This window comes from Calypte anna, chromosome 4A (genome assembly GCF_003957555.1).
Source record: "Calypte anna isolate BGI_N300 chromosome 4A, bCalAnn1_v1.p, whole genome shotgun sequence".
NCBI lineage: Eukaryota > Metazoa > Chordata > Aves > Apodiformes > Trochilidae > Calypte > Calypte anna.
The window spans coordinates 29,862,497-29,875,598 of record NC_044248.1 but is presented as its reverse complement, the minus strand read 5'-3'; the positions used below and the strand labels follow the sequence as shown (position 1 = coordinate 29,875,598).

The 13,102-nt window shown below is 37.7% G+C and overlaps 1 protein-coding gene across 1 annotated transcript in view; it reads left to right on the top strand.

Annotated features, from left to right (window-relative positions):
- The window catches only part of CPE (carboxypeptidase E), a 59,834-nt gene extending 52,162 nt beyond the window's left edge, over positions 1–7,672 (top strand). The window contains exons 7-9 of the mRNA XM_030449669.1: positions 1,360–1,459; positions 3,804–3,922; positions 5,042–7,672. Coding sequence (XP_030305529.1) covers positions 1,360–1,459; positions 3,804–3,922; positions 5,042–5,140 — 318 coding nt within the window. The 3' untranslated portion in view covers positions 5,141–7,672. The remainder of the gene's footprint in view (positions 1–1,359; positions 1,460–3,803; positions 3,923–5,041) is intronic.
- The last annotated feature ends 5,430 nt before the right edge of the window (positions 7,673–13,102 follow it).

Sequence of the window (13,102 nt, the reverse complement as noted above, 5' to 3'; positions counted from 1 at the left end):
GGAGTTACCCATTTATTATGTGTAACAGTACATACATCTCAGTTTGTTAGCTTCTTTGCAGATGGCTTTATTTTCTCTGACTCATGGAAAACTACGGTGTCACTACATTTTCAAAATCACTAATGTGTAAGAGATTATATTGCCAACTTCCTTTGTTCCTGTGTAGTTGCTGGCTTTATCCTTAAAGCTCAGATGGTCTATCTGGCACTGGGCTTTGTTCTTTCACAGGATAAGAGGTTCAGCTCTGTGTTGCAGCTCCCCTGTGATTGCTGAGGACAGAGCAAACACAAACCTTCTGCTTTTCTGAGTTGATCTGTGTCTGGCTTCTCCCACAGTGTAAATGAATCTGGCCAACTAAATTATAGCAGCTGAATATACCGTAGAGGTTCTTAAAAGGGAACATCAAGCTCTCAAAATAAAATTTGTGAAGCACAAATTCTTTTCAACAGAATTGGAGAAAAGCCTGATCTCCACAGCACTTCCCTGATTAATTTTGAGGCTCCTGATGAGATGCATCTCTGCACAGGTTCAAAACATCCCGTTCTCCCCAGACTGAGAACTCTCCCTGTCTCAGGCTGTGAAGAAGTAGCTGATCCTCAGTCTCTTGTCTCGGAGGAGCTCAGTTTGCTTTCAGATCATGCTTAAGAAATACTGGGGGGCCTGGTCTCTGCACACACTGCAGTCAAATCAGTGCTTTAATTTCATATATGCTGGGAGCAGACAGATTACGTACTACTGCTGGTGCTGTTTCCTGGACTATGTTGCTTGAGAGGCAAGAAAGAACTATGATGTGACCCACCATCACCCTTCTCTCACAGGCCATGTTAGTGTGTACTGTTATTCTATATGGTCCCAGATCAAAGATAATGGATCTTTTGGGTACACAACAGAGAGCTCAAGCATCTGACACTGGGATTGCCCTTCTAACATTGTTAATGTTTCACTTTTAAGCACTTATGTCCATTATTAGCCCAAAGTTCTTACTGCTGATGAAACTTGAAAAAAAGTAAGAAACAAGTTGGTTTTTTCAGGCTGTCTTTCAAAGCTTTTCAGCACATTCATTAATCCCCAGTGACACAGACTTTCATGTCAGTGTTAACTTTTATTATGATTTGCTGCATATTTCTGAGACATGTTTGCATTGCTCAGAGAAATTAGTATAACTACCAGCTGAATTATTTTTCCTCTTCACTGTTTTGTTCCATTTGAATGATTAATAATTTTCTTAGTTGTCAGTATATAGACTGGAATCCATAATTTGCATTGTTAGATATATGAACAGATATTTCACTGCTGAAAATGCCATCTTTCCTTAAGAATTTTCCAGTAACTTCTCATGTGTTGCTTAATCTATTTTAGATTCATCGAGGAGTGAAGGGGTTTGTCAAAGATCTTCAGGGCAATCCTATAGCAAATGCTACAATTTCTGTGGAGGGAATAAGCCATGACATTACATCAGGTGGGTGTAACACCTCAAGAAAACAAGGAGTGCTGGAATTTAACACCATCTCCTTGGCAACCTGGAGCCATTTCAGATCTTATTAGCTAAAGCTGTAAAGGGAGCAAAATTTTGAAGCCAGGAAAACATGTTGTTCCTCAAGAAGCTTGTTGCCTGCAAGATTTCATGAATCTTTCTCTTGCATTTCTTCTCAAAGTAGCTGGAGCCTGTTTTTTGGGACTTCATGAATCTCTGGTATTAATTGGTTCTAGTGACTCTTTTTTATTCATGCTTGCTTTGTCTTCTGATTTGTGGTGCAAGGAGTGTTTTTCACAGCTCTGCCGGGATTTAAAGTCCTGTCAGCAAGAGCATTTTAAGTTTAAAGGCTACATTTTTGTCCGAATTTTTTAGTTATGATGTGATCATACCTTTTGATATGCAAATTCTTGAAAGATTTATATAACTTCCTCCAGTGCTGTTTAAAATGATGTGTCTTTTTTTTATTTAATAGAATGGTGGTTCTAAAAAAGGGAGGTATCATGCTGGTGTTTATACAAATTTGTGTGCAATCTCTTCAGCGGTGCTGTGCTTTATTCTAGGAATGAATTCAAAGGTAGCTCATGTAGTGCCAACTTGCAGTCTTCCCTGTAGGCCTGTGTTTTCTTACCCTGAATGCAAATTCATTTATTTGTTTGCACAAGATACTGATCTGAAAAACAATAATAAAATGTCATTGCCTTATATTTGAGCTTACATTGTGGTAATTTTTTCAATAGTATGTCTCACTATACTGTTACAGAGACACAGATTACTATGAAGGAGGTCGAGCAGATTCTTCAGGTGGCTTCGTCTGTGCTTGTTCTCACATTGCCTGCACAGAGGGCAGCATTTCTGCTGAGAAGCAGAACAGGCTGTGATTACATTAGCCACTTTCTTTCACTGTATGCAAGAAGGCAGAAAGTATGGAGGCTGGAAATATTTTTTCAGGGATAATAAAAAGAGAATAAGCTCTGCAAAGAAGTATGTTGATGTATGAGACTGTGTTGTCTATGATATTACAGCTCATGCTTCTCTGCTAGAAAAAAGCATCTAATTACGAATCCTCTCACATCATCGTCTATACATAAGCTCGTAAGTCATGTATTGTCAAAAAAGTGAGGAAAACAAGTACTTGCATTTTAGCAGATTCAAAAAGAAGTATAAATATTCCTTGGCTTTTTTTCCTCTGCTCCTTTGTTTGTGAGTTAAAACTCAGCTTTGTTCCAGTGCCAGGAATTAGAATAGATCATTATCGTAGCTCTGCAGCAGTGTTTTTTTCCCTTCTGTTTTATGAAGAGAAAAGTCTGGGAACATCTGGACTGACTACTGACGTTTTCTGACTGTGTAAATTGGAGACCTTTAAGTAATATTTCCCTCTGTGCGCTGTGTAACTGCAGATTTACTGAGAAAGCATTTAGGGATATGGCAGTAAGAACATGGCCAAGTGAGTTAAATGATGCTGCTAACTGACATTTAGAATAGCCTTGCAATGTTTTCTGAAATTCTGCATGGAGACAGAGAAATTCAGTGTATTAGCCTGTGACAAATTAGATGATTGTTCATTTCTGGTGCAGAAAGGATCTGATTTTCTTTGTGAAAATGGGAGAGGGCAATTTCTAGAGAGGAGGATGATGCATTTTTATTCTCTGAGAAATGGTCTGCAGTAACACCCAATGCAATAGGAGCCTTTCTTTGACCTGAGTGTCTGTGGATTAAATTTTAATTTCTTTGTTTAGCTGAATAGATGAAAAAGGCCCTTGACATTGCTTCGATTCTGTGAAACTTGCAGATAATGCTTCAGGGGTGATACAAATGGAATATTCCATGAAATGAACATTTATAACTTTCTCTGCAAGATAAATAGAGAAAGGTAGTCCTGTTTGTTTACACATGATGAGAATAAAATTTATTTAAATTGGGTTTTCAGAATACTGAGGGACATTAAAAACCCACATTTCATTGCAAACTGAAACTCATACACTTAACAGAAGCTGCACATTGGCTGCAGGGTGCTTCTAATGTGGAGTAATGTCTCAGATTGTCCTTTTCTTCATTATGCTGGGGAACCTTCAGCCTTAGCAGGGAGAATCTTCCATGGAGGCTACAACATAACTTCAGAATCTGCATTGAAATTTGCATTTTGGTTACCTGAGAAGAAGAAAACCTGCAGTGATATATTTATGCAGCCCTTGCAGAGGAATCTTTTCAGACAAACAAAATGAAAGGGCTGTCAGGAATACAAAGCACGCTCAAGATATATGGTGCCTTCTTAGGCATACTTAAATTTATACATGTTTACTTGGATTTTTTTTCTTTTTCCCTACAGCCAAGGATGGTGATTACTGGAGGCTGCTTGTGCCTGGAAATTACAAACTTACAGCCTCAGCACCAGGCTATCTAGCAATAACTAAAAAAGTGGCTGTACCCTCTAGCCCTGCAGTTGTGGTAAGTGCCAAATGTGTGTTGGTCTATTATATTCTACATATATATGTGTATTTATATATATAAATCTCTTTTTTCCTTCCTGGTATACATGTAAGCAGGAGGTGATTTTTCAGAGTATTTCTCTATATGCTAATTCAGAAGACAGATTGGAAAACTACTCTTCTTGTACTTACTGCACAAGCCAGTGGGAGTAATCTCATTGTAAACTCATTTCATGTCCTGTTGGTTTAATTTAAAATTAAAAGACACAGAGACTGTTAATATTGAAGTACTTAAAATTTTTATTTGTTTGATGCATGAATAGTCAATCAGATAGAAAATTACTGGATAACGTTATGCAACACAAAAAGTAATAAATTTTCAGTGTTTCTTTGAGACCTGGTATTTTTAATCTAAATCGTTGAGTGACTACCTGCATAGGTTATAAAATACGTTGAGCTCTGCTTTGTGTAGATATCTCACATGGAGAGCAAATAAGAAAGACCTAAGCTTCATCTAAGAGTTCAGAAGCATTTTTAATTCATCCTCAGGTGTATATGTGTATTCCACTCTGAAGAGTTAAAATAAGTGCTTGTTTCTCTAGTGTGTATCATATGTACTAGGATGTAGTGGAATACCTAATGCTAGCACAAAATAGCTACACAAATGAGCCACATGTCAGAACAGCTCTCTGGGTCTTCTAGATGGCATAAAATTGAACATGTGTTATGCTGTGCTGGGGTATCCCTTGTTAAGTGTTAGGCAGCAATATGCTGCTGATACTTTTTATTATATGCTAGATGATTTAAGTGGCTGGCTATTATTCAGTTTCAGTTTTCTTGGCCCATATTTTTTGAAGTTTATAGACAAGTCTAAGACTGGACAGATGGTTGCATTCTTTTGGAAATTTTGATCACCTATGTGCATTTTTAAGATAAGTTTATTGTACTGATTTGCTAGTATTACATGTATTTAAATCATCCCTGAGAGGCTATGGAATAAACCTAGGCTAAAATGGAAGGTGCCTTCCTAAGCCTTATGTCTATGTTGGAAAACTTCTTTCATAAGTGATTCTTAAAAGCCTACACTTCTCTCTCTTTCCAAATTTTACCAATGTTTTTGATTGTTTCTCTTTCTCAGGCTGATTTTGAACTGGAGTCATTGTCTGAAAGAAAAGAAGAGGAGAAAGAAGAGTTGATGGAATGGTGGAAGATGATGTCAGAAACATTAAATTTTTAAATTAAGATTTTGGCTCTACAGCTTTTAATCTATTATATGTTGACTTAGTATAATGTACTGTGGAAAGTCCTTATATTATAGATTTTGTGCACTTGACAAAAATTAACTTTGAATTTTTCAGTCATCTTTTGATTAATATTATTAAAATGAACTACTGGCCTACTAGCTCGATAAATAAGTTATTAGTTTTCTTTCATATTGTTATAGAAAATTTACTCCTATATACAAATAAGAAAAAATGAGTGAATGTCTCTGCAGCCTATATGGAAGTACAATCTGTTGTGTATTCTTTCAAGTTCGGAATATATAGGTTAACTCTTGATTTTTTTAAAAAATAAATATGCTGTAGCCAATTCCCAATACTGCCAGAAATATTTGACAGTGCATAGTAGTAGGCAGTGCTCTTTACTGAGTTCTATAGTGGGTGTTATTGAGAAGATTTATAATAACACTGAGTGGTGTAACAATGTTTTAAAAGGATTAAAATTCAGTATAACATTTTGCATGTCTCTTGTGTTGGGGCTATTTAAATATATAAGAAACATAAGCTGTGTTCATTTTGCTAAGCAGAAGGAATCTGTGTAAGCTCCTTTACGAAATAGAATTAATTTAGAATTGAGCAGAGCTTCATACAATTGTTAATGATGTTTCAAGTTCAGGGTTTAATTATTTCTCATTACTTGCTAAACAAATTAAAAATTGTGAATGGGTGAAGAAGAGCTTGTGCTTCTTGTTAGTATGCTGCTTCTCTCTAGAAAAAAAATTTTTACAGCTAGACAAAAAAATTGTTTTAGGTGATGTCTGTTTTAATTAGGATACTAGCTTTTTAGCAATTGTTACATGTGTCAGTGGTGTCTAGATAATCAGCCAAAAGTTCACCTGTTCATAGAAAGCTTCCAAAACGTTACAATTTAGACAATGAACTGGAAGTCTACTGAGGACACTCATTTAGTCTCAGAAGCAAAAAATGGTTTTGTTTCCAACTTCTGCTTCTTAGTCTTATCTACAGCTCTAAGCCAGAGAGATAAGCAAATGTTTTTTCAGTGTGGCAAAAATTTTAAAAAAATACTTAAAGATTATTAAAAAACCCAACTTTGACTTTAAAATATCTTTCTTCCTCCCATGTTTTTTTAGCATATCTGAATTAACTTGCTATAGCATTTTGTATAAGAGAGTGAAATTTGCAGTGTCAGAGAATACACATGACCCACAGTGGATGCAAGTGTAATTCTCCTGAAACCACTGTCTCTATGCTAGCATGATGCAGTATGATAGCAGCTAGGTGTCTCATCTGTTTGAAAGTTTACACACTATTGCTGGTCTGTTTAATTCAAGATCAGATTTTTGCTACAGATTTCCTTCCTCTGTTTCTTTAGTATCACTGTGTTTTGATCAGTATATTACTTTAGCTGGTGCTGCAGGAATTCAGTACTTTCCAAACTAACCAACAATGCACTATCATCCTCCTGCTATAAGTGAAAAATCACATGTTCAGGATTAGGATCCAAATTTTCTTCCTTTGGGTATTTAAAAATCTACTTAAAATGCTTTATTTTGAGAATTTGAAATTCTTTAATAAAAATAGCACTTGATCCTTTAAAGTAAGGGGCTTAAGGTTTGACACACATTGATAAATCAAACAGCAATAAAAAGGCATAAACCTTCTCTGATCAAGAACTTGTGTAACCTGTGGCTCATTTGAGCAGTAGATATTTAATTCCCAGCATCAGGGGAACTTTACTTGCTCTAAGTCATTATGCAGTGATGACCTTTAAATCTCCCTTACAATGAATAACCCCTGTGGCAAATGAAGAATCTTACCTGTATGTGCCTTGATAGCAACTTGTGGCTATAGCTGGGCAGAAGAGCGTGCAGAAAGGACGCCCAAATACACCAGCTTGGCTGTTTATGACACTTGGAAGGCTAAGGGAGGTAGCAGAAAACACACTCTGTGTTTGGAAGTAACAATTCTCTGTTCAGCTGAACCAGGTAAAATCTAAGCAAACATTACAAAAAATTAATTAAAATAAGAGACTGCTGGCATGTGGGTAAATGGCTACAGGAGTGGTTCTGACCTGTAAACTACTGTAATAAATAAGCAAGTAGTAAAGCAAGTGGGTATTTGTCAGAATACCCTGCCCTGCCTCTTCCAAACTTAATTTCAATCCAAACAATATTACTTCATGGTGTGATGCCTGTCATGCATCCAGTCTTCCTGTGTGGTAGATTGTGTGGCATAGTTAGTACAGACATTATACCAAAATGATCTCATTACAGATTTCTGGTCCTTACTTGTATTACGTGTGTGAAATCCTCTGGTCTGATGTTTCATGCATTTGCAATTAAATGTAGTGTCCCTTAAATGATCTCTTTGTTTTGCTCTAGATGACTGCTTGCTATTACTGTGCTGAGAACAGCTTAAGTGATTAAATGTTACAACACCAGAACCACTGCCACTGTTCTTGCTGTAGGTAAACATCCTTAAGGACAGCAAAGCCAGGACTCTTAATAAATGAATTCATATTATGTAGCTTACCAGCTGATCTGAGCTGTGTTGTAGGACTGTGTGTGTTTAAATGGAAGATTAAAGTGTTGTGTGATGCTGAGCTTTTGGTTTAAAAGGTACATGCTGTACTATTGTACAATAAATCTATAGGTTTTATTTAAAATGTAAAACGTGAGTAATATACAGATTCAAAGCATGACCTCTTTGGCTGTACATGTCTGCAAAATATGCCATAAGCATAATCAGTAAAGTGTGTGTGACAACTACTTTGCTGTCTGAACAGAGAAACAACACTGGGATTAATGCTGGTATCCTATTGAGAGGCCCTTAACTTCCTTCCGAGGATTCCTTCCAACGATGTAAACTTTGGAATCTACATCTTTCTGAGCACTGTTCCATGCAAGTTTTCCAGTAAAGTCATGGACAGGAATGAGATGCTCTGCATCTGTGCAGGGTTCGTACAGGCAGGGCATACATTTTGTGGGTCTCTTTCTTCCACAGTATATAGAAATCTATTATTTTTCTGTATTTTCTATCCTAGGACTAAAAGCACAGCATGCAGTGTTCTTGCAAACCTATAGTACTACATGTTCTTTATTACTACAGTGGTCAGGATTATAACAACAAAGTAAAATGAAACCACTGTGTCTGAGTTACGTTTTCCCTTTTCTTCGGTCATGGTGTTCAATCCACATATGTAAATTCACACATAGTCCTGGATATTCCTGAGTTGATACTAACACATGCTAAAGTGTAGATTAAAAATGAGGTGGTAAGTAAGGAAGAATTGCTACCAAGTTTATTTCTCTGAGGTATTTTAACAGATCTAAGAGGTGTGTTAGGAACATTTATTAACTAGCCTGTTAAAGGAAAGAGGATTCAGAAAAGATGACAGGTAAGTTTAGAGGAACTGGAGTTAAAAGGCAAAGTTCCCATGAGCCTGATTCTCTCCCATATCCAAGCTCAGTTTGACTTATGTCTGTGGAGGCTGGGGAATAGCAACAGTTTAATGTCTGCGTCCGTAAGAGTTAAAACATCTGCCTAGAGCTTCTCAGTAAAACTCATCCAGTAGAGGAGTGTCTTGTTTCATACTTGTAGTTAGTACTGAAAATGCAGGACCCAGAAACATCATTCCTGCACTTGCTTTTCGCATTCCTGAATCACAGAATCATACAATGGTTTGGGTTGAAGGGACCTTAAGGATCATAAAGTTCCAAGCCTCCTGCTATAGGCCTGTGGGACCTCCCACTAGATCATGTTGCTCAAAGTCACCATCCAACCTGGCCTTGACCACTTTCAGGGAGAAGGCATTCACAGCTTCCCTGGGCAACCTGTTCCAGTATCTCACTACTCTCACACTGAAGAATTTTTTCCTAATATCTAATACAAATCTACTTTCTTGCAATTTAAAACCATTCCCCCTTGTCCTATCACATTACGCCCTTGTAAATGTCCCTCCCCAGCTTTTCTGTAGGCCTGCTTCAGGTACTGGAAGGCTGCTCTGTAGCTTTCTGGTCTCCAGGATGAACAACCCCGGCTCTCTCAGCCCATCTTCATAGGAGAGGTGCTCCAGCAGGCCGATCATTGCTGTGGCCCTCCTCTGAGCTTGCCCTAACAGCTCCATGTCCTTCTTGTGTTGGTGGTCCCAAAGCTGGACACAGTACTCCAGGTGAGGTCTCATGAAAACAGAGTGGAGAGGGAGAATCACCTCCCTGGACCTGTTCACCATGCTTGTTTTGATTATCATCTCCTTGCATTTCTTCTTTCTTTTATTCCCTTCCCTCCATTTGTTTCTGTTTCTGTAGAGCTGCATCTATTGTAAATAATTTACTGCTTACTAATTTGACTCATGTTTGGTTTTTAACACAGCCCCTATTCCAGTATTTTCTGACTTCTATAATTAAACCCAGGAAAAAAAGCAACTCAGAAGATTTTCTGAAAGTCATGGCATAAAAAAACCAACACAGTGGGTTGGTTTGTCTCATGATTGTGAGCTTGCTTCAAGTTTCCATTTTTAAAGCCTGCTTTAGGGAGAGAAGAAAATAATACCTGAGTAGTGGATGTAACCTTGTGCCTCCAGGGGTTAAGGTCTAGAGCAGTATAGCAAGTATTGAAACAGGCAGTATGAAAAGGAGAGATTTAGAAACAACTGCTGTTTACTTTTACTAACTGTGATAATGGAAATATATTAATTGACTTAAATGGCCTTGCAGTTCTCATCTTTCTTCAGTCTTCCTTATTTTGCCTCTTCATGCCCCAGGCATTTCAACACTGAGTTAGACACCTCCATGATTAGGCACCACTTATCATAGTGTTAAGTTATCCTTGAATTAATGGTTAATACTTCATGTTATTTTATCTTTACCCTACTTTCATATTCAGTTAAGCCACCACAGCTTTTTGTAATCATGTGTCCCTCTGTGCACAGTGGAAATTGTCAAAGAGAGGAGCTGAAGAGTTTGGCTCCTGCATTCCTGGAATGTAGAGGGAATTTGACATCTGGGAGTGCACTGGAAGTAGTTCAGTATTGTGAAATAAGTGGATTTTGTAGACCTTCCTGCGAATCATTCTTTAGTAAAGGACTGAATAGGATTATGTGCTATGGGATTTTGAGAGTGCAGTGTGTCTGTGCTTTCAGACTTCAGGTAAAGCTGCTCTGGAAAGATTCCTGTTTCTTTCACTGAGGTTTTTATAAGACCCTCAAGCATGGAATCTGAATAGTCAGAACTATTTGGTGCCAAGGCTGCTCATTTTTCATTAGCAGTAATTGCTCTTTTCCAGCAGAAAGATGCAAAATTATATCAAAGAAATGAAGTACACTTTCACAAAGTGCTGAAGAGGTCATGGAACTTGTTAAGAGTCGTGGCAAGACCTAAAGTAGAAGTAAGGCAAACTAGAAATAAGGGAGATTACCCGGACCTGTGGGTAGAGAGTTTTCTTGTGTCTAGAGATCCTAAGTTTGCACTTGCACTGTGAGGCAGGTCCTCTTCGGCATGGCCTAGCATTCTGAATGTTTTAGGTCTGCTAAATGGGAAATCCCACCATCAGCTTTCTTTTTCCCTGTGTGCTTTGGTTTCTTCCAATGGAGGTAGAAGACAGCTGCTACACATCCTTGGTGGTATGGGAGGAAGGATCTGGTCTATGCCCCTGACTCTGTCAGAGCATGGCAGGCATACACCAAAACTTGGAGCCTGGGAAGCGTTCCTGGATCCCATAGGTTAGACACAGTCTGAGACGCAGTCTTAGAAAGTCCAGCTGAAAAGGCATAGCAGAAAGTCTAATAGCATTTTCTTCCCTCTTCAGTATCAGTAATTTATATGAAGGTTTATCATGATGGTGATATTTATCCCTGTGTATGCATGTATCAGCATAATGTCCTTATATTTCCTATGGGGGCTGGAATGCTTTTTAGTTTGAAGAAATTTTAGATAAAATACAGAAGCAGGTTTGGGAGCAAGTAACCTGTTTGAAACAAAGGTAACTGGTTGTGCTGCACAGCATTTGTTACTGTGTGTCAGACAAGGGGTGGTCACTCTGGGCCTGGTGTTGCTAGGTTTTTACAAATGTAATGAAACCTATTGGTAGGCAGTTCTTACAGATGTTTATGTATAAACAATTAGGGCCTAGAAAAATCTTAATGCGAAGAAAAGACTTAGATGCTGCAAAGTTTATTTTTTGGATTCTCTGTGTGTACACATATATAAATACGCTTTGGAGCAAAGGAGCAGGACAAGAATGTACCCCATCTTCTCAAGGCTATTTAGGCACTTGATCACTCAGAAATCCTTGAAGGCACCCGTTCTGTTTGCCATCAAGGGAACACAGAGTCCTGGTTTTATGACTCAAGCTATGCCTACGTTAGATAAGTGACTGCCAGGCAGACCCTTGTGTTATGGGGCTGAGTGCCCCCAGTGGACATTGGGAAAACTAGGTGCCCTCAGCAGGGAGGGCCAGGCAGCTACCCTACCAAAGAGGCCAGGGAAGTATGGGGTCCAGTTACTTCTCACAAGAATATTTAAAAATATTTAGTAATACACAGCTTTAACATACCTGGTGACCATGTCAAAACAGCAAGGGTGGCTGCTGGCTGGGTGGGCAGGCTGGCCAGCGTCATGGGTGATGCACCAGGTGCCCTTCATGGACTGTTCTGAATCCCGAAGATCTGAATCTTTTACTGCGTTTTGACCTAGAACTCCTATATAAGCTGTTTTAGCATGGCTTTTGCAGAAGAAATTTCAGAAGTAAGTGCTTTCTTATGCCTTCTTCAGCAAACGGAAAGACTAAATGAAAAGGAACCGATTCTGAACTTTGTTACAAATAAATACATATTCTGTTTTCAGCTCTCTGTTTCCACATAAATCAGACAGACCTCAGCATCAGATGCATATTAACACATGTGGTAATATGTAAGATATTAAACATCTGCAAAATCTTCTGATAATTTTTGTAATGTCAGAAGTTAAACATAGCTTGCAGGGGATTTTCATTGGAAAGCAACAAAATTTGGAGGACATTCTAAGTTAAGTCATTCAATGTTTGTTTGCCAGTGCATTGGATGGTATTACAAGATGCCAAGATAAATTCAAATTAACGTGAAAAATACTATGTAATATTAGTTTTGGGTTTACATAAGTTGCTGACACGCTACATTAAGAATTCTTAGATAAATAGTTGCCAGGAAAAAAAAAAAGAATAATTACACATTGACCAAGTGTCACAGAAGGAAAAATTTTTACCCAGTGGAATTTTGCTTCAGCAAAGCATTTAAACATGCAGATGTGTTCACAGAATATTTCAAAATTAATTGATCTCAAAAACCTCATTTTAAATTTGAGAAATTTGAAGCAAGATACAGGAGAAAAGGATAAAAGGAGAAAAAAATTAATTAAAAAATAAAAATACAATAGATACAAATTTTTAAAAAACTCTAAAAAGATTGCAGTGAATATTTGTGTATCAAAACAATTCTATTTGCCTTAGGTGCCTTTGAAAAATGTACATTGAAAATTAATTTTTAAAAGGGTTATGGAAAGGTAAAGAGAATTTTGAAAAAACTGCTTCCACTTGAATCCTTCATTTGTAAAAATGTCAACTCAGATTTTTTATATCTTAAGGTACAAGCCTTAAACTTAAAAGCTTTCTACTTGTGTCACTGGTTTTATTAGTGTAACCACATAACTGAACACACAGTCCAGGAAAGAAAGACTGAACAAGATCAACTAGTTCATCTGGCAGCGGAAACTAAGCAACTTCAGAGACAAAACTAATGCTCAGTATTTTCTTAGTGAGCCTAATTTACCTCTGCAATAGTTCATGTAGATTTTTCATCACGTTAGTTTTTTAAAATGAGACTGTTGTCCTTTTGAAAGACCATATTTATGCTGTTTGTGATCCTTGGCTGAACCAGTCCTTCATTCTTCATGGGAACGCCCTTTCAGTTGATTGTTCCATCTGGT